This window comes from Mesocricetus auratus, unplaced genomic scaffold (genome assembly GCF_017639785.1).
Source record: "Mesocricetus auratus isolate SY011 unplaced genomic scaffold, BCM_Maur_2.0 Super-Scaffold_6730, whole genome shotgun sequence".
Taxonomy (NCBI): domain Eukaryota; kingdom Metazoa; phylum Chordata; class Mammalia; order Rodentia; family Cricetidae; genus Mesocricetus; species Mesocricetus auratus.
Window position 1 is genome coordinate 70,050,923 of NW_024429184.1, and position 22,037 is coordinate 70,072,959.

At 39.9% G+C, this 22,037-nt stretch overlaps 1 protein-coding gene across 1 annotated transcript in view; it reads right to left on the reverse strand.

Annotated features, from left to right (window-relative positions):
* Ubxn2b (UBX domain protein 2B) overlaps window positions 1–22,037 on the reverse strand; it is a 35,691-nt gene that overhangs the window by 9,422 nt on the left and 4,232 nt on the right. Inside the window, exons 3-6 of the mRNA XM_005066729.4 lie at window positions 16,867–17,017; window positions 15,441–15,524; window positions 14,523–14,632; window positions 2,591–2,728 (exon numbers count right to left, since the gene is read on the reverse strand). Coding sequence (XP_005066786.1) covers window positions 2,591–2,728; window positions 14,523–14,632; window positions 15,441–15,524; window positions 16,867–17,017 — 483 coding nt within the window. The remainder of the gene's footprint in view (window positions 1–2,590; window positions 2,729–14,522; window positions 14,633–15,440; window positions 15,525–16,866; window positions 17,018–22,037) is intronic.

Here is a 22,037-nt window from a genome sequence, read left to right on the forward strand (position 1 = left end):
GCGAGCAGGCATTGTGTTCTCTCTAAACCCAGTGCTCACTGTCAAAGTCACTTTCATTTGCTGTTTAAGGCTTCCCTGATCTCCCTTCTTTTCTTTTGAGTCAGTGTCTCACTATGTAGCTCAGGTTGTCCTCGAACTGATCCTTCTGCTTCAGCCTCACAAGTGCTGGGACTACAGCAGTGCACAACAAACTCCCCCTAGTCAACTATCACACTGCAGTTCTTAAAAAAAGATTTACTTTTCCGTGCACAAAGTGCTTTGCCTACACTTATATATATGCACTATGAGCATGCCTTGTGCCTGTGGAGGCCAAAGAAGGCACTGCTTCCTTTGAATCTGGAGTTGGACATGGTTGTGCTCTGCACCAAATGGGTGCTGGGAACCAAACCAGGCCCACTGTAAGAGCAGCACATACTTTTAACCACTGGTCCATCTGCAGCCCTCTACAGTGACGTTTTCATATACTGTTTTATTTTAAGGTTAATTAAAACAATTTATTTTTAAAGAGAGAAATTAAGAGATTCAAAGACTTTTAAGAAAGCAGGAAGAAAGGATGTGAGCTGAGATTCCCTCAGACAGCTGGAAGCTTATAGGACGATGAATCAGGAATCTCAAAGTAACATGGAAACCATCATCATCAGCCAGAGAATGTCTCCGAAACTAAAAAAAAAATGTGCCTAAGCATGTGATGCAGGAGGAGGGCTGAGGGGAAAAGCAGGGAGCATTTGGGGCCAGGACTGTGGGAATTAGGGGACCCAGCCCTGCCTGCTCTGCCGGACTGACACTGTCTGCAGTCCCAGCTGCACGAGACAGAAGATCCAGCGGGTGTAGCAAGGTGAGGACTGAACGAGCAGCAGAGCTAGCAGGAAACAGAAGGCAGGCCAGAGGGGCTATTTGGCATTAGACAAGAGCATTCCTGAGACTAGGGACCAACTCGAAACCGACCTCAGATTCAGTGCCAGATGACCGAGTGGCAAGCAGAATCTCATCACCTAAATAGGACGCAGACACAAAGAATTATCTATTCAAGTTGCACCATTTATCATTATACAGTTCAAAACCCCTGGCAAATGTCACCGCCAGTGCTTCCAGCCAGCAAAAGACTGACATTGCCTAGGGTTTTTTTTTCGCTGGGCTCAACTCCAGCTCAACTCAGGCTATCCTACCATTTGCAAATGTGCATCTGTCACCCATGACTTCCTTATTTCTACTTAATTGTATATCACAGGAATACTTGGCTAACTTCTACCTGTAAGGTCTTTGTAATTAGACTACTGCCTATGGAGAGAAACAGAATCTTTTTGTATTTGTTCTTACATTAAGTAGTTGCCTGGAGTTCTTGGAAAATGAGAACTGTGAAGCTTCTGCCTTAATAGGTTTTAGTTTCTCCTTCCCTCCCTCCCTCCCTTCCAGTTTTGGTACCAGGGATCAAACCTTAATATAGTTAATGTAACTGTCTAGTGTAAAATGTAGCGAGCAGTTCTTTAGAGAATATAATATTCGATTAAATGTGAGTTTATGTGACCGAGTCACCTTACATTAACATGCTAGAGATAATTTTCTGTATATTAAAATTGAACCAATTCCTTTTCCCATTTTGAGGCAAGGTCAAGCTCTCGTAGCCCAGGCCATCAACAGAATGAGTATACAGCAGAGACGGGCTGCAGACTGGGTAGAAGGCTGAGGGAGACCCTGAAAGTCTGCTCTCCCCGCCTCTATCTCCTCAGTGCCAGGAATACAGGTGTGGACCACCAGGCCAGGTATGTAGTGCTGGAGACTGAACCTAAGCACTGCTTAGCACACCACAGAAAATCACCAAGAGAAGCACACTGTCCCTTCCTGCTGCAGCGCCTCAGTGTTTACACATAATAGACACACCCAGTAAATGTGTGAGGTACTATATCCAGTGCTCTCTGCAATCAGCAACACTTTACAGTTTCTCTTTTGAAGCTGTGTGATTGGAAGCAGAAATGAAAGAACACACACATAAAGAACAGAAAAATGCATAGAACCAAAACCGGGGGACTAGGGGGGCTGGTGGGAGAGGGGAGGGCACTGTGTAGGGGATATGCTCAAAGTACTATGCATTACACATCTACATGAAAATGGCCAAAACTGAATCAGAGAACACAGCCCAGTAGTGAAAAGCACACACCCCAGAGTGTGTGCTTGGGCTGGAACCTCGTTCTAGTCATTCTCTAGCTCAATCACACCTTGGGCAAATTATTGTTATTTTTTAAAGATTTATTTTCATTTTTAATTATACGTATGTGTGCCTGTGTGCAGATGCCCATAGATGCCTGGAGCTAGAGTTACAGGTAGTTGAAGCTGCATAGGATGGGTGTGGGGAACCAAACTCGGGTCCTCTGCAAGAGCAATGTGTATTTAAAGAGCTGTTATCAAATGAGCCAATGAGTGTAAGGAGGCTGATTTCTGGGTACTTGCTACCAATATCATTATTGAAGTTGCACACCTAATTCCAGCAGGAAGGTCTTTACAGCTCACATTTCAGTTTTTACTTCACAAGTCATTTTTATTTCTTATTCTCAAAAAAATATCATTTGAGCTTTTCTCTCTAGAGAAATTTTACCTTCCAAGTTTCTGTCCTTCTCCACTAAAAGCTTTGAATCGCAACCTGGGTTTTATGTACTCTTGGTCTTGATGATCCTCCATATCCAGACTCACTTGGCTGCCATGGACCAGTCGCTGAAGCTCCAGGGGAATCTCTCTTAAAAGGAGGGAGAGAAGGTTTTAGTTAAGATTGCTAAAAAGTACACTACTCCACTGTACTAATTAAATCATGAGCTACACGCTAACAAAAACTTCCATGGTGATTTTAGAGACCATGTAGTTCAAGTTACCTCACACTTTTAAAATTTTTATACTTTAAATGTATGAGTGCTTTGTCTATATGTATGTACCATGTGCATGTCTGGTGCCCTTGGAGGACAAAGTCCCTGGGACTGGAGATACAGAGGGTTGTAAAGCTCTATGTGAATGTTGGTCCCCTGGAAAAGCAGCCAGTGCTGAGCCATCTCTTATAGCTGGTCACACTGTTCTTTAGTGACTTTTAACATAGAAATGTTTTGGTTGTCACAATGACCTTCAGGTATATTTAGAAACTCAAATTATAAGACAGCAATTGATACTTGAATTAGCACAAGAAATTTCCTATATGGCTTAAAAGTTAATTCAAATATTTTTGATTGTTTCTTTGAAATAGGATCTCACATTGTGGCTCAGGCTAGGCTTGCATTCGGTATATAGGTCAGGCTAGTTGCAAACTCACAGCAATCCTCCTGTTTTAGAGCCTCAAGTATTGGGAGTCTGCACACATTTACTTCTAATGTCCCTGAGGGAGTTGTATAAACTGATGTGATGTTTCTGAGTGTCAGGTGACTGGTGAACACTGCCACGTTTCAGCATGAGGGACAGGGGCTGTGAGACATGACTATGGCAGAGTCATCTTTTTTCCTTTTTTTTTTAATTAAGAGTTGTTTTAGGTCGCAGAAGAACAGATGAGTGATCTGGCTGCTAGCTGAACTGCCCCACTCCCTGGGTTCTGTTCTCAAAGATCCATCTCACAGCCCATGCCCTCCCAGCTCATCACCGGCCCCACTTCCAGGCCCTGTCCCCAACCCCAGCAAACTTCTGCTGCTCAGACACAGACCACACCAGTCAGAGAACAGAGACCTCCTACTGCAACAAAAGCCCAGTTAGCCACCAGAGACCAGTCCCCAACTTTGACAGAGAGTCTTTACTAGAACAGAGGTCACGCCAGCCACAAGAAATCCAGGTCACAAAGACCAGAAGACCAAAGAGGAAACAGAAGCCAGGGAACAAAATACCCATCCAAACAAGACATACTCAGAAATCAGCACCTAGACATATAATCATCCCAAACCCAGATGCCTAAATGCCAGTGTAGGAACAAAATCAACAACAGCCAGGGCAATATGGTACTAGCATAGCCCAGCTATCCTATGACACCAAGACCTGAATATTCCAACACAGCTGAAAAACAAGAAAATGACTTTAAAAAAGGAAAACTTTATAAAGATGATAGAGATCCTTAAAGAGGAAATGAAAAAAAACTGTTAAAGAAATACAGGGCAAGACAACAACAACAACAACAACAACAACAACAACAACAAAAATCCCTTAAGGAATGCAAAGAAAACCAAGAAAAAAAAACAGATGAAGGAAACTATTCAAGATCTGAAAATTTAAATGAAAGCAATAAAGAAAACACAAACAGAGGGAATTCTGGAAATGGAAAATCTGGGTAGGCAAACAGAAACTAAAGACACAAGCATAACCAACAGTATTCAAGAGATGGAAGAGAGAATCTCCAGTATAGAGAATATGACAGGAGAAATAGATACAACAGTCAAAGAAAATGTTGTATCTAAAAAGCAAACAGTGAACATCCAGGAAATCTGGAATACTATGAAAAGACCAAACCTGAGAAAAATAGGAATAGAAGAAGGAGAAGAATCCAGCTTGAAAACCTAAGAAGATATATTTAACAAAATCACAGAAGAAAATTTTCTTAACCCAAAGGGCATGCTTATAAAAGTACAAGAAGCTTAAAGAACACCAAATAGATTGGACCAGAAAAGAAAGTCCTCCTGCCATATAATAATCAAAGCTCTAAACATACAGAATAAAGAAAGAAGCTGCAAAGGAAAAAGGCTAAGTAACAAAGCAGACTTATCAGACTTATATCTGATTTCTCAGTGGCGATTCTAAAATACAGAAGGGCCTGGAAAGATGTCTTGCAGACTCTAAGGGACCACAGATGCCAGCCCAGACTAATATACCCAGCAAAATTTGCAGTTACCATAGATGAAGAAACCAAGATATTTCATGAAAAAGTCAAATTTAAACATTATCTATCCACAAATCCATCCCACAGAAGGTACTAGAAGGAAAACTCCAACTCAAGTAAGTTAACGATAACCACAAAACACAGGCAATAAATAATCTCACACTAGCAAGACCCCAAAACAGGGAAACACACACACACACACACACACACACACACACACACACACACACACACACACTACTACTACAACCACCACCACCAACAAAATAACAATGGATTCAATTCCCCAATAAAAAATGACACAGGCTGACAGAATGGATATGAAAACAGGATCCATCCTGCTGCTGCATACAAGAAACACACCTCAACATCAAAGATAGACATTACCTCAGAGTAAAAGGTTGGAAAAAGATTTTCCTAGCAAATGGATCAAAGAAGCAAGATGGTGTAGCTATTCTAATATCTAATAAAATAATTTTCAAACCAAGTTTAATCAAAGGAGATAGAAGGTATTTCATACTCATCAAAAGAATAATCCATCAACATGATGCTTCAATTCTTAATATCTAATCCCCAAATGCAAGAGTACTCACATTTGTAAAGGAAACACTGCTAAAACTTAAATCACACATTGAACCTCACACATTAATCATGAAGGACTTCAATGGACAGGACATCCAGGCAGAAACTAAACAAAGAAATAATGGAGCCAACAGACCTTATGACTCAAATGAATCTAACAGATATCTTATGACTCAAATGAATCTAACAGATATCCACAGAACTTTTTATCCAAACACAAGAAAATATACCTTCTACTTAACACCTCACATAACATTCTCCAAAATGACCACATACTTGGTCACAAAGCAAGTCTCAAAAGATGCAAGAAAACTGAATAACCCCTTATATTCTATCAGATCACCAGGGATTGAAGCTGGGTAACAACAACAGAAAGCCTACAAACTCATGGAAATTGAACAACTCCCTACTGAACAACTGTTGTGTCAAGGCAGAATTAAAGAAAGAAATGAAAGACTTCCTAGAATTCAATGAAAATGAATCCAAAACACACCCAAACTCATGGGACACAATGAAAGTGGTGCTAAGAAGAAAGTTCACAGCACTAACTGTCTTCATCAAGAAACTGCAGAGATACACTAGCAACTTAACAGCACACCTGAAAGCTCTAGAACAAAAAGAAGCAGACATGACCAAGAGCAGTAGACTGCATGAAATAACAAAACTCAGGGCTGAAAGCAGTAAAATAGAAACAAAGAGAACAATGCAATGAATCACAAAACGATGAGTTGGCTCTTCGAGAAAATCAGCAAGACAGATAAACCCTTAATTAAAAGACAGAGAATATCCAAACTAACAAAATCAGAAATGAAAAGGGGGACACAACAACAGATACTGAGAAATGCAAAGAATCATTAGGTCATATTTCAAAAACCTAATTTCACAAAATTGGAAGATCTAAAAGAAATGGACAATTATCTCGATAGATACCACTTACCAAAGTTAAATCAAGATCAGATAAACAATTTAAATAGACCTATAGCTGCTAAGGATATAGGAGCAGTCATTAAAGCCTTACAAACAAAAAAGGTCCAGGGCTAAACAATTTTAGCACAGAAGACTACCAGACTTTTAAAGAAGAGCTAATACCAATACTCCTCAAATTATTACACAAAATAGAAACAGAAGGAATTTTGCCAAATTAATTTCATGAGGACACAGTCACCCTCATACCCAAACCACACAAAGATTCAATGAAGACACTTACATACCAATTTTCCTCATGAATATTGATGTAAAAATACTCAATAAAATAAGCATAAACACAACCCAAGAATATATCAAAAAGATCATCCACCATGATCACGTAGGCTTCATCCCAGAGATACTGGGCTGGTTCAAATATGAAAGTCTGTCAATGTAATCTACCATACAGACTGAAATTAAAAAACAAACACATGATTGTCTCACTAGATGCTGAAAAAGCCTTTGACAAAATTCAACACCCTTTCATGATAAAGGTCTTGAAGAGATCAGGGATACAAGGGGCACACTTAAATATTATAAATGCAATCCGATAGCCAACATCAAATTCAACGGAGAGAAACTCAAAGCAATTCCACTAAAATCAAGAATAAGATAAGGTTGTCCACCCTCTCAGTATCTATTCAATATAGTGCTAGAAGTTCTAGCTAGAACAATAAGACAACTAGAGGAGATCAAGTGGATACAAGTTGCAAACAAAGAAGTCAAAGTGTCGCTATTTGCAGATGATAATTCACATAAGTGGCCACAAAAATTCTATCAGGGAACTCCCATAGCTGATAAAACACCTTTAGTGAAGTGGCTGAATTCAATGAATACAAGATTAACTTGAAAAAAAGTCAGCAGCCTTCTATATACAGTCAAATCAGGAAAAACTTTCACAATAGCCAGAAATAATATAGAATATCTTGGGGTAAATCTACCTGTATGACAAAAACTTCAAGTCTTTGACGAAGGAAATTGAAGAAGATATCAGAAGATGGAAAAATCTCCCATGCTCATGGATTGGTAGGATTAACAAAGTAAAAATGGACATCATACCAAAAACAATCCACAGATTCAATGCAATCTCCATAAAAATCCTAATACAATACTTTACAGACTTTGAAAGAACAATACCCAGCTTCATATGGATAAATAAAAAACCCAGGAGAGCTAAAATTATTCTATACAACTAGTGAATTTTTAGAGCAATAGTAATAAAAACAGCATGGCACTGACATAAAAGCAGACATGCTGACCAGTGGAATGGAATTAAAGATCCAGATGGGGATGTCCTTCTGTATGCTGTGAGCATATGTTTCTATTATTGGTTGATGAATAAATGCTGATTGGCTATTAGCCAGGCAGGAAGTATTGGGGGGGTGGTTACCAGACTAGGAGAATTCTGGGAAGAGGAAAGAAGAGTCTCCAGAGAGACTCCAGGTAGCCACTGAAGGAGTAACACGACGGAGCATTACGGATAAGTCACAGACTCATGGAAATATATAGTTTAATAGAAATGGGTTATAATAATAAAGAGAGAGCTAGCCAGTAAGAAGCCTGAGCCATCAGCCAAACAGTTTATAATTCTATAAGACTCTGTGTATTTATTTGGGACTAAAGGGTTGCAGTACCTGGCTGGAAGGGAACTCATCTTTATCTACATACCTATGGACATCTGATTTTTGATAAAGAAGCCAGAAATATATAATGGGAAAAAGACATCATCTTTAACAAATGGTACTGATCTAACTGGATATAGGTATATGGAAAAAGTACAAATGGATCCATATCAACCTGTACAAAAGGCAAGTTCAAGTGGATCAAAGACCTCAATCTAAATCTAGATACACTGAACCCAATAGAAAAGAACATGAGGAATAGCCTTGTATGTATTGGCACAGGGGAGACAACTTCCAGAACAGAACACCATAGTACAGGCATTAAGTTCAACAACTGATAAATTGGACCTCATGAAACTGAAAAGCTTCTGTAAGGCCAAGGACACTGTCAATAGGAAAAAAAAAGGTGGCCCACAGAATCAAAAAGATTTTCACCAGCTCCACATCTGACAGAGGACTAATATCCAAAATACATAAAGAACTCAAGAAACTAGACATCAACTAAATAATACAATTTTAAAAAGGGGTACATATCTAAACAGAGAATTCTCAACAGAGGAAACTCAAATGACCAAAAGACACTCGGGAGGCAGAGGCAGGCGGATCTCTGTGAGTTCGAGGCTGGGCTGGACCGACAGCCTCGAAAACAATATAGAGAAACCCTGTCTCATAAAAACCAAAAAAAAAAAAAAAAAAAGGTTCAACATCCTTAGCCATCAGGGAAATGCAAATCAAAATGACTTGGAGATCTCTGTCAGGATGGCTAAAATAAAAACCAAGTGGTAGCTTATGCTGTCAAGGACCTAGAGCAAGGAGAACTCCTTCACTGCTGGTAGAGTGCAAACCTGTATAGCCACTTTGGAAATCAATATGATGGTTTCACAGAAAATTTGGAATGGATTTATATCAAGACCCAGTCATACCACTTCTAGCCATACCCAAAGGATACTCCATCCTATCACAAGGATACTTCCTCAACTATGTTCATAGCAGCTGTATTCAGAATACATCTGGAAACAACCTAGATGTACCTCAACCCTTTGAAGACTGAATAAGGAAATTATGGTACATTTACACAATGGAGTATTACTCATCTGTTATATAAACAATGACATTATAAAATTTGCAGGCAAATGGATGGAACTTAAAAAGTCATTCTGAAAAAGATCCATCCTGGTGGAACAGAAAAACAAGCATGGTATGTACTCACTTCTAAGGGGTTATTAGCTGTTAAAGTAAAAGATAACCATGCTACAATTCATATACTCAGAGAGGCTAAGTAACAAGGAGGGCTCAAGGGGGAATGCAAAGATCTCCCTGGCAAGGGGAAAAAGAATAGATTTTGCTGGTGGACTGGGGATGGGTAGCAGTTGGGAACAGAAGGGATCACCTGGGGGTGGGGGGTACTGGGAGAAATTACTGGAATTGGGTAACACTTCAGGGGGTAGGTGGAAACCTAGTGAAATGGAAACTCCATGCAATCTATGAAAGTAACCCTAGTAAAGACTCCTAGTAACACAGGAGACACAGAGGCTGAACAAGCCAGTTCTATAACCAGGCAAGGCCTCAAGTGGAGGGATTTGGATACCAATCCAACCACTAAACCTTCAACCTACAGTTTGTTCTGCCGGCCTTGCACAACTGTCATCAAACAGGCCAAAAAGACTTTATCTGCAACCAAATGGAGGCAGATGCAAAGTCCCACAGCCAAACATTAGGCACAGTTCAGAGTCCTTTGGAGGAGGGGAAGAAAGGATAGGAGGAACCAGAGTGGTCAGGGACAGCAAGAGAACATGGCCCACAGAATCAGTTGACCATGATTCATGGTGTCCGAGGTCAGAGAGCCTGTAGGGTCTGACCTGGGTCCCTTCCATATATGTAATGGCTGAGTAGCTTGGTGTCCTTGTGAAACTCCCAACAGTGGGAGCAGGCTGTCTCTGACTCTTTTGCCTACTCTTTTCCTCCTACTGGGTTGCCTTGTCCAGCCTTGATGTGATAGTGTGTGCCTGGTCCTATTGTAGCATATTATGCCACGCTGATGTACTTGGAGGCCTGCTATTTTCTGAGGAGAGACTGTGGGGACATGGATCTGGGAAAGTGGGGAGATGGGGGGAGGAGACTGGGTGGAGGGAAGAAAAGGTAAACTGTGGTTGGAATATAATCTATGAGAAGAAGGATAAATAAATTTAAAAAAACTGCTTTAGGTTAGTATAGAAAGTAACATTTCATTTGGCATCTGCATCCATCCATCCATGTCACTGTATTTTGTTCTTCCTGGTTTCTCTGCCTTACTACCCTCCATGCCTTTTTCTTCTTTACTGAAAACAGATGGCCTCCCTTCCACTTTCATTTCACATGTACTCATTCATGTCTTTCTGCAGACTTTAAGATCTCGTCTTCCCTTCTCATCATCCCCTTTCTAGTTGCATGATCTATGTACTCATGCATGAATACATTCATATATCTACTCATGTATAAACCTTAAGTCTAGATGATGCACATGAGAGAAAACACATGGTATCTGAGCCTGGCTGGTATCAATTAATACTGTTTACAGTTCATATAATTGCATTATATATATTTACCACATTTTCTTAATCCACTCATTTGTTGATGAACATCTAGACTGTCCAATCTCTGAGCAATTGTGAACAGTGCAGTATAAACATGTATGTACAAGCATCTCCATGGTATGTTGCTTTAGAGTTCTTTAGGAAAATATTCAGGAATAACATGTGTCATATGGTAGGTAGTTTTCTTTGGAGAAACCTCTATACAGATTTCCTTGGTGGCTGCATAGGCTTACACTTCCACCAACAATAAGTAAGGTTCTTCATATCTTTGCACTGCATGAAATTAAAGTCTCTGCACTATGGTGATATGTTGTTTGTTCTTTAACAAAGTTTGCCTGAAGATCAGAGTGCAGAACTACTCATAAAGGCCAAGCAGTGGTGGCACATACCTTTAATCCCAGAAATTGGGAAGCAGAGGCAGGTGAGTTTCTGTGAGTTCAAGGCCACCCTGGGCTATCCAAGATTGATCTAGTCTAAAAGAGAAATAGAACCAGGTGGTGGTGGCTCATACCTTTAATCCCAGTACTTGGGGGTCACATGCCTTTATTCCCAGCACTAGGGAGGTAGGTAGGGAGCACAGGAGTGTTATGGTTGTGTAGAGAGAGGAATATAAGGTGGGAGGAGACAGGAGCTCATTGCATTCAGTCTGAGGATCTGTAGAAACGGATCACCCCTTTAGTCTCAGAATTCAGTAGAGGCAAGAACTTGTGGCTGGCAGCTCTGTTTCCCCGATCTTTCAGCATTAACCCCTATATCTGACTCCAGGTTTTTATTAATAAAAACCAATTAGAATTTGAGCTACATTGAACTGCAAGGACTTGTCTTGGGTACACAGAATCACCATCCCTGGTTGTAACCATTTGTTTTAACTCCATCCTGGCGGGAGCCAGAAACTGATGACGGCATTTCTGATTATCAGGTAACTAGTGAGTACCATCATGCTTCAGTGTCAAGGGCTGAGGCTGAGGAATGCATGGCTATAGAAGACTGGTCTTCTACACTGAGGAGAGTATCATAGTCACACAGAATCAGAGAATACCAGAGATTTACATGAGTAACAACTCTCTTCTTTAGGTGTCTAGACCTACTTCTGTCCTATCAATTAGGAAAAATCACTAAGCACTTTGGGAAGTTTTCATACTTTTATTTTTTAAGATCCCTTGCATTTCCAAGAATGTACCTACCATTTAAACTACATTTTGTTTTGTTTGGAATTTTACTAAGTCCTTGAATAAAACTTACATTAAACAAAAAATGTAAGTATCAATGATAGGCATTTTTGACTTGACTTCCTATATTTAGTATATATAAGGTGGAATATATCAATTTTTGGAGAAATGATGTATATAAGTGGATTATACAACCTAAAAGTTTTTCTTGTAGGACAATAAAGACAGTGTTGCCAAATATTTTACGAAAGAGCTAATGGATCTTAGCTAGTTTGAATCTCTGATATTCTCAAAAAGGAGACTTTGCTCATTGTTTCTACTTGATGATATGGTATAGCTCAGATTTTAAATCCTACTGAATATCCCACTTGCTGGAAAATTAATTTATGTTTTCTTCTATCAGCTTGAAATTACAGCATGAACTTGAATAGCAATGTTGGTTTTCACATATATTTGAATAGTTCCACTACTTAGTGGCTCTTAGTTTTCAACTGAATAACACTGTCTTTTTTTTTTAAAGATTTATTATATATACAGTGTTTTGCCTGCATGTATATCTGCATGCCAGAAGAGGGCACCAGATTTCATTATAGATAGCTGTGAGCCACCATGTGTTTGCTGCGAATTGAACTCAGGACCTCTGGAAGAGCAGCCAGGGCTTTTAAACCCTGAGTAATTTCTCCAGCCTCTATAACACTGTCTTAACTGTTATATTCAAGTACTTGCTACCATGATTTCAGCACTGGTGAAGGAGTTTCTGAACTTTTTTTGGTATATTTATAGTATCAATGAAACACACACACACACACTAATTCACTTTCTACAGTATCTCTCCTTCAGAGTTCCTTTGTTGTTTCAAAGAATCTTATCCCCAGTCCACTTTAGCCAATCTTTTAGTCTTCAATTTCTCTATGGACTTTTCCTGCTACTAAACTTCATCACAAACCTTATGCCTTTAGTTACATTTCTATTTAGGAAAAATACCATAGCAGGACTGGGGTATTGATGTGATAAGCCTGACCACGCAATTTTTGTTGAGTGCTATAGTGAAACTTGGACTGGGGTATTGATGTGATAGGTCTGACCACGCAATTTTTGTTGAATGCTATAGTGAAACTTGGACTGGGGTATTGATGTGATAGGTCTGACCACGCAATTTTTGTTGAGTGCTATAGTGAAACTTAGTGGGCCATCCTAGTAAGAGTACGGTTGACAATAAAGCTGAGCACATTGTGGACTATGGATGCCCAACTCAAGAGATTTCAGAGGGGAACAATAAAGGTAACTGGACTAGAGACCTGCCTTGTGATATCCTGGCAAAGGATATAGCTGTTTTTGCCTGTGTCCTAAGAATCTACCAGAGGTTAAGTTGATGAGTTTTGAACTAATTTCATTGGCAAAGGAGATTTCAAGACAGTCTAATATCAACTGTCAAGTGGTTACTAGTGGTCACTCTCATGTCGGTCTATAATGAAAAAGGGCAAGCAGAAATAAAAGGTGTGTAGTTTGAGGAGAAAGAGAACTGTAGAAATTTAATGTTGGAGCCATGGTTTGTGCTGAAAGAGATAAAGAGAAAGGCAATAAAGGGAGTGGTGCCGTCAGGGAGACCCCACCCAGCTGATTCTGCAACTTGTGAAAATAAAAAGGCCTAAAGGATCACCTGTTCCTAATGAGCAATACTAAATCAAAACTTATACAGATATAATTCAAGGAGGGAGCCAGATTCCATCCCAAGCAGGCAGAAAAATCTGGCAGCTTTGGCCACAGGGTTCTAGCTTTACAGTTTTAAAGGATACAGGAATATGGGGTTTAAGAAGAGCTGCTATGGATAGATGTGTGGCAGGGGTGTCCCCACATGGTGAAGCTGTAAAAGTGAAGCTTAGATTATTTTGGAGATCCCAAGATGTTGGAGATGCCAAAGACTACCAAAGAGCTGCAGACAGGGAGAGGAATGAGCCCGAGAGAGACAGAGAGAAAAGTGTTGTAGTCAACAAAGCTAGGAGTATCCAAATTTGAATACTTGGTTCCCAGTTGGTAGAACTTTTGGAAAGGATCAGAATGTGTGGCTTTGGAGGAGGTATGTCACTGGTGGTGGGCTTTGAGATTTTAAACCTCACACCATTCCCATTTGACTCTCTGCCTCATGTCTGTAGATCAGATTTAAGTTCTCAGCTACTGCTTGAGTGCTATGCCTGCCTATAGCCATGTTTTCAGTCATGATCATGGACTCACCCTCTGAAACTGTACCCTCCATTAAATGCTTTCAATTATAAGTTGCCTTGGTCATGGCATTTTGTCATGGCACTTGGTTAACAGTAAAGCAAGACAGAGGCTTAATGGATAGGTAGATGGATGCTATTCAATTTATTAAGATATTTCATCTAGAGCACAGACCTGTGTCATTATATTTAAAAGGGGTACAATCATCCAATGTTCTTTCTCCTCGAAGATCCATCTCCCCCCCCCAAGTCATTTATGTAATATGTCACAGTAACTAATTCTTGAAATCTACTAGTGTACTCAAAAAAGTTCAAAAAAGAAATAGGGCCCAGGAGACAAGATACTTGGTCAAACAGTTGTCACAGAAGCATGGCAACTAGAGCTCAATCTCCAGAGAACCTATGTAACAAGGCTGGATGTGGTGGTATGTGCTGGTATCTCAGCACTGGGTCACAGTTCCCTGGAGCTCAGTGGCCAGCCAGCCTGTACCTATATGCATTCACATACTCAGAATAGTTCCATTCAACATAATAAAGAGAACACAAATAATTCATCTTACCCTCTCTTAACAGATTCCAAAAACTGAGCATTTGTTGGGTCATTGTAAGGTCTCAATTCTCCATCATCTAAACTGAAACCATTGCTCCACAGCTTCAGTAAAATCTGAACCTTTTGGAGACAGAGGGGAAAAAAGAATTCACATTCAAACAATTTTAAGTTTCAACATTTTATCTCCCAACTTACTACCTGATTAAATTATCTTAAAATACAGAGATACTTGCTTTAGTCAAAAATAAACCAGTGTGTCCATGTGTTTACTTAGCAGGTTTATATTTTAGCTTAAACCACTGATAATAGCTGGAAATAGCAAAGTCCCACAAGTGGAGCCTGGCCTCTGAGCAATCACTGAGGAAACAGAAGCAGTGAGAAGACAGATTCTGCCTGGTACCTGTGACTCACACTGCTCATCCACACCCTAAATCTCTTCAGTTCCACAGCTTAAACATTCACACCTTCCAAGAAACTGTTAATATCTAAAATAAATTTATAATTTTAATATTGACAAAGGTAACAGAAATGATTTCAAATGTTCTTACAATTTAATTCACACTGTATTATAAAAGTATACAATTTTCAAGAAAAAAATATAAGAGTTATACATTCTGCCTGGCAGTGGTAGCATATGCCTTTATTTCTAGCACTTAGGAGGCAGAGGCAGTTTGAGTCCAGTATGGTCTACAGTGTGAGTTCCAGGACAGCCAGAGTTACACAGAAAAACCCTGTCCTGAAAAACAAAAAACAATACATACAGACACTCCAATATAGCAATAGAAATAACTGCAACTGAAAGCACACAGGTCCTTTAACTCATGCTAATGAGAGAGACTGTATTCATAGTGTCAACTATTAATTCAGAAAGAGGAAAAACAGTACCAACTAGAGCTGAATGCTTAAACATTTTGGTGACTGTACCTACATCTTGCAGCTGATTTTCTTCATAGATATATTCTGACCGCTTACAGAAGGAACTGCCCAATCTGTACCCTCCACCTGTAAATGACTAAAATACATGATAAATGGGTTAAGAATTCACTATGGCTTATAGTCAAAATGTTATTCATATACTTGATATTTCAAAACTAGACAAATAATTATTGGCCAGATTCATAATGACTAGGAAAATATATTGGAATGAAGACCTTAAGTTATAAAAAAGTGAATGTGAGAAGTTAAATGTCTTTTCACATAAACCTTAGTTAACTCAAAAAGTGAAATAACTTAGTTTGATCCCCAGAAGCCACACATGGTAGAAGGAGAGAACAGACTCATGCAAGTTGTCCTCTGACTGCCACATGTAGATTGAGGATATTTGTGTACATGAGTACACACATAAAATCAATGTTACAACAAAGAATTCTGCATGTTTTTATAGGCTTTTACATTTTTTTAATGTTTTAATTGAAATAGAAATTACATCACTTTCCCCTTCCAGCTTCTCTCATTCCCCCACTCTCAAGTTGGTAGCCTCTTTTTCATTCTTGTTACATATATACATGTATGTAAATACAGATCTCATACTGAATGCTTTTGTTGGTGCTGTGTACATGGTTTCAAGGCTGGTCACTCTGTATTGGATAAACAGCAAGAGGTTCATCTCTAGGAGAGGTTAACTCTCCGACTCTCAGCAGTCAACAGTTGCCTGTAGTTCTTAGGGGTGTGACCACATGCAATTTTCTCCCTTCCATGTTAACATGTCCATTGAAACTTCCCGTCTTGTTTATGAAGCCATTTCCCGGAGTCTGTCACAAAGCTGACTTCCTCGTGTTCTGGCTCTTGCAGCCTTTCTGCCCCCTCTTCTGAGATATTCCCTGAGCCATAGATGCAGGAGCTGTGTTGCAGATGTATCTGCTGAGGCTGGGCTTCCCCATGACCTGTTGATCTCTGTACTGTGTCCACTTGGGGTTTCCTGTGACCATCTCCATTTTAAGCTGTTTTCTTAGCTACAGTAAGTCAGCTATCATCACAATTTGATATTAACTGCATCAAGTGTCAGCTATGATTACACTTTTGATATTGCTATACTGAATACACAGTCTGCAGGTAGGATAATCTGAGGAGAAATGGCTATTCTTTTAATTACCATTTGCATCACAAATGCGCTTTAAATTACAACCCTTCTTTGTTCCACATACTAAATCAATTTCACATTTTTCTTACAGAATCGGGGAACATGGAAATGTTAAAATGACCTCAAGGCTGGATGCCAAATACTGACACTGAAGTTTCGTGGAGAACAATCATTCTCAACAATGGGTGCCAAAAAGATTGCAAAAGCTTTACTGAGACACATGTCCAAATACCTCTCAACTTCCCAGAAACAGTAGTTTTAAGACAGCACTGACCTTAGGTTTGTCATCACTTGAAGATCTTGTGGCTTCGTTTAGAGGGACGGCCCCATGTTCCCTTGCCTCTTTGAAAAGTTCATTCACAATTTTCCCAGTTGGAGGTTGAACTATATGTAATCCACCATAGTCCTGTTCACCTGAATAAAGCCTTTAAACATCACAGCTCATAAATAAAAACTCAGAATAGACATAAACTACTCTAAAATAAGAAGCTACACCATCATATGAAGTAACTTTTATTCATAAAGAAAGAATGCCTGAGTTCTTTAGACATATTGAACTTTAAAATGGAACTCAGGCAAAAACAAAATAGGGGATAGTTTGTATCCCTTCTGAGTTTGTGGAGACTCTGACAACTTCAGCACCCAACTGTAGGCCTTGTTTCCTCCCTCAGCCCTGGGTGACTGCTTATGGCTTCCTATTTTCACAGACCAAGCTCTTCTGTGGTGGCACCATTATATTCCTTACGTAGTAACTAAAATCTGCCCTGACTCTAACTTCATAACAGCTACAAAAGATAAATTTCCACTCACCTAAGATTAATATTCTAATCTTTCATGGTTGATTTTCCTGCCCAGAATATCAGAAAATTTCATCAATGAAGTAACATATAGAGACTTCCAGTACAAGGTGACAAGAGTGTACTTTTTATTTTCCTACACCTTTTACTCCAGTTCCCAACTCACAGTAACTCACAAAACAATAGTGGAAACCAGAACAGTCCTGGTCAAGGAATAGAGGTTCCCTCCAAGGTTTTCTCCTAAACTGGCAGGTGAGATAGAGAACTGGCAGTTCTCATCTCCTGCAAGTGAAAGAAAATCTACATGGACACAAGCGTGTACACCAGTGGAGTCCCATTACGCTGTGGGGAAAGACACCACTGTCAGTGTCACTGAGCACACTACAATCCACAAAGCCTTCTTCCCATGCGTACACTGCATACTGGTAGTGTGCGTGTGTGTGTGTGTGTGTGTGTGTGTGTGCGCACGTGCGCACGCAGCAAACAAGAAATAAACAGCTTGCTTGTCTCTGAGATAAGTGCAGTGTAGGAGAGGAGGAACGGGCTAGCACATGGCCTCAGGTAACTGTGACAAAGAGGCAGCAGAGCAAAGCTTCCTGCCATGTTTGCCCCCAGTATAGCCTCTTCCCTTCCTGACTCAGGTCCACAATCCTGCCTCTTTGTTTGGTGACAAAGACCTGAGAAAACTGGTCATAGGAAAAAGTTTAGTTTGTTATGGCCTCCCCAGAGACCATGCAGCATTTCTTCAAGCAGCTTCACTGTTCGAACTTTTACATTCAGAGCCACAACCCATCTGGAACTGATAACTGCATGTTGCATAAGGGAGAGGCCAATACTAATGTTTTCCTTTAGACTATGCCATGAGATTCCCTCTCCCTGTTGCTCTGCAGTGGCATCGTTGTCAGAGCCAAACAGCCATCTCCAAGGGTGGGAGACCCAGGGTTCCAGTCCTGGCTCACTTGTCAGTCTCAGGCCTCTGCAGCTTCGGTATAAGGCTTCACATGACTACTTTATGTCCTGTGCTTGATGGGCGCTTCATGCATTCTCTAGCCGTTCTTTGTGGAGACAGGATCAAGAGCATCTACAACTGCTGCAGTAACAATATTTTCCACTTCTGTTTTCTCACTTCACAAGGAACTTTGTCTTTCCCTGACTTTCCCAAAGGCAACCCTGTTTGTCCGTCTTTGTAGTGGGGTTCCAACCATGCCTTGTTTTTTTTTTACTAAGTTTCCTTTCTTCCCTTTTCCATAATAACATGTCGATGCCCTTTCCTTCCGTTTTCCTCTTATGTGAAACTCACTTGACCAGTATTTATCCACTCCCATTGCAACCTCAAAAATTGCTCAAAGGTACGATTTCGCCTCCCTTTAAAAGCTTCTTTTCCTCCATTCTCTTACCATGCAACTCAAGCACACCTCAAACTTATGATTTTCCTGCCTCAGTCATGCATGTGTTGGTATTATAAGCAACACCATCATGTCTAGCTCTTTCTTCCTTTGACTGGTTGGTTGGGGTAGGAGTGAGACTGTCTCATGTATATGAGGCTGGCCTTGAACCGAACTACATAGCTGACACTGACCTTCAGCTTCTGATGGTCCTGCATTTACCTCCCCAGTGTTGGGAATACACATATGTGACACCAGGTCTGGCCCTAACTTGCTGATGTTTAAAAGTTTGTAAAGACCTTAAAGAATAAAGTATCTACTGAGCAGCTCTGCATGAATGAAGCCCTCTCAGTTCCATGCTGAATCCATCTCCTCAGCAAGCACAGTTCTCCGACAGGCTCTGAACCTGTCTCTTTCCTACTTATGCCCTGTAGTCCTTCTCATAAAGTTTCTACAACCAAGTGTTAGAAAGTACTAGAGCAATTCCATCCTCTCTCCTTCATTTCAGTGTACTTAGACTACCCCCAATTTTATTCTTGTCCCTTAGACTACCCCTAGCTAAGGTGCCTCTTTCTTTTCTCCCACTGTTGTAACTTTCCATTTATTTTTCTAAAGGGATGTACCTTTTTCTAAAATGATTAATAGTTAATATTATCAAAGGGCAAATATATTTTCATTCAGTTCTTATAATAAACTCTCCCCCATTTTCCAGATAAGAAAACAGGCTAGGAGAGATTAATGGAAAAGACACACACACACACACACACACACAGAGCACATGTACATGAGGGACTGAGAGGCATCTATTTTTAGAAGCAGAAATCTTGTCACTATATCTCTTTTTCACAGAATGAACTTTAATGCACACTAGCATCTTGGTGACTTTTAAATGAATGCAACATAATAATGGGGGCCAACTACAAAATGAACATCTAAGTCATCCCATTCAAAATACACTAAGGAACCAAGCCTTTAATCCAGCACATGGCCTCATAAGTGTAGACTTGTGATATATCCGTTAAGTCCCAATCTGGCCATGCCTCTACTTATCCAACATCTCTTGTTTGTCACTAATTCTGCAGTTTCTTCTTCCCTCTCCTGTCCTTTCATTACATTTTCTTCTATGCCTCTTTGTCCCTGACCTTCCAGGCTTACTTAGATTTTAGCAGTTGTTTAAGGTCCATGGTAGGCATATCACAAAGTTCATGTCATTAATTCTGAGTACAATGCTACATAAATAATGATCTATAGAGGACACACCTGAAGTTCTGCTGCTGGTATACAACCTGTCATCAGCGAATTTGTTAAAGAAGCTGTCAGACTGTCCTGAAAAGTTTTCTACAGATTACACACTTCTTGTAGGCTAAATATTATGTCTAATATTTTTGAAAATGAAAATTCGTTGGTGTTTTATTTAGTTTCTACTGACCAAAAGCAAACCAGGGGAGGAAAGGGTTTATTCCATTATACAGGGGTTATCCATTACTGAGGAGTAATGTCAGGAACCTGGAGATGGGAACTGAAGCAGGAGAATTGCTACTCATTAACTCGGTGTCTATGGTTTGCTTATACACCCTAATACCATCTGCCCAGGGATGGCACCTCCCAGCTGGACTGGATCATCCACATAATTAATTAATTAATCAATTAAATGCTCCCACAGACATGCCCATAGGCCAGTCAGATAGAGGCAATCTCTCAACTAGAGTCCTCTTCCAGGAGACTCAAGCTTGTATCAAGCTGACAAAAACTAACTAGTACAGTTGGCTTAAAAAGCCAGTGTACCAGGTGTGGTGGTGCTAATAGTCTCTGGAAATGTCAATGTTTGGGAAGCTGAGGCAGGAGGATTGCCCGTTTGAGGGTAGCCTGAGTGACAGTGAGTTCCAGGCCTGCCTAGGCTACATACCCTGGAAGCCACAGAACAAAATGATTTCTTTTATTTCCCTGAGCTTGAGTGAGTTTTATTAAAATGGCAGGAAATGGGGAAGGAAAGAGAAAAGAGGTAGAGAGACACAGAGAGAGGACAGAAGAGAAGAGAGAGACAAGAAAAGTCCTGTCTGCCCCAGGGGAACAGAGGTCGAACAAAATGATTTCTAATACTGCCCTAGGAGGACATGACAATTAGCAGCTGCCTGTATAAAGTGGAAACAGGGAACAGGGCAAATGTTCTCACTGAACATAAAGCAGGGAAGTATGAATTGTATGGAATGCTGAATAGTATCATGTTAGAAAAAAGACTGACAATGATCTCTGTGTGTACTGTACATGAAGTGATTAAACAGTCTCAGTATTTTTTAAAGAACTCACCCTTTTGAGTGCTAAACAATTCATGAGACCAAACTTGAGGCAAAAAGTCCTTATAGTAATTACTGGTTGGAGAGGTATAGCTCAGTAGTAGAAGTATATGGTTAATATGTGTGGAACACTAAGTTTAATCCATGACACCCCCCCAAAAAAACAAAGAGCATTATCAAATTAAAACTACTAACAACATGTTCCAGACAGCATAAGAAAATGCATCCACTGAAGAGAGAACTAGGGATTGAATCCAAGGCCTTGCATATGTTAGGCAAAACTCTGCCACTGAACCACATCCACAGACCTTGGTAGTTTGAGGCAGCTCAAACTGGCTTGAACTCCTTGGTAGTCTAGGACGACCTTGAACTCCTGATCACAGAATTAACTCAGTGAAGCACAAGGAAAATATTTACATGTCAATCTTGTAAGAATTCAAATATTAGATTTACTGCACTGAGAGCGAAATAAAGCCATTTTCATGTGCTCAAACTAGGGCGCCAAAGACTAAATACTGCACTACTGAATGAGAAAAACTCAGGTACAGAAACATATTAAATACTTCAAAAAGTATTTTTTGGGGGATATATGCATTAAGGAGGTAACTAAAATATTACACGCATCAACAGCTACTCATACATCTATCAAGTGAGAGTTAAGTGAAAGGAGAGTATAGTCAAACCATGCCAAGATACCAACCTGCTGATTACAAAGACACACTGTACCTGACAATGCAGTGATGTGGTGGTCAGCACCTTAACCAAGTGAGCATATCACCAAGAGTGGGGAAACTTGGAATTATATGGTTCCTGATGTGACATAATAAAAAGCAGACAGTGTCACTTATCTAGTACTCTTGACAAAAATGTTTAACAAGAATCTATGAGGAAATAGTGATCTAGAATGTGGGACATTTTGAGACATCTGGTGTATACTTTTTTAAAAAAGTAAATGTTATAAATTTTAGA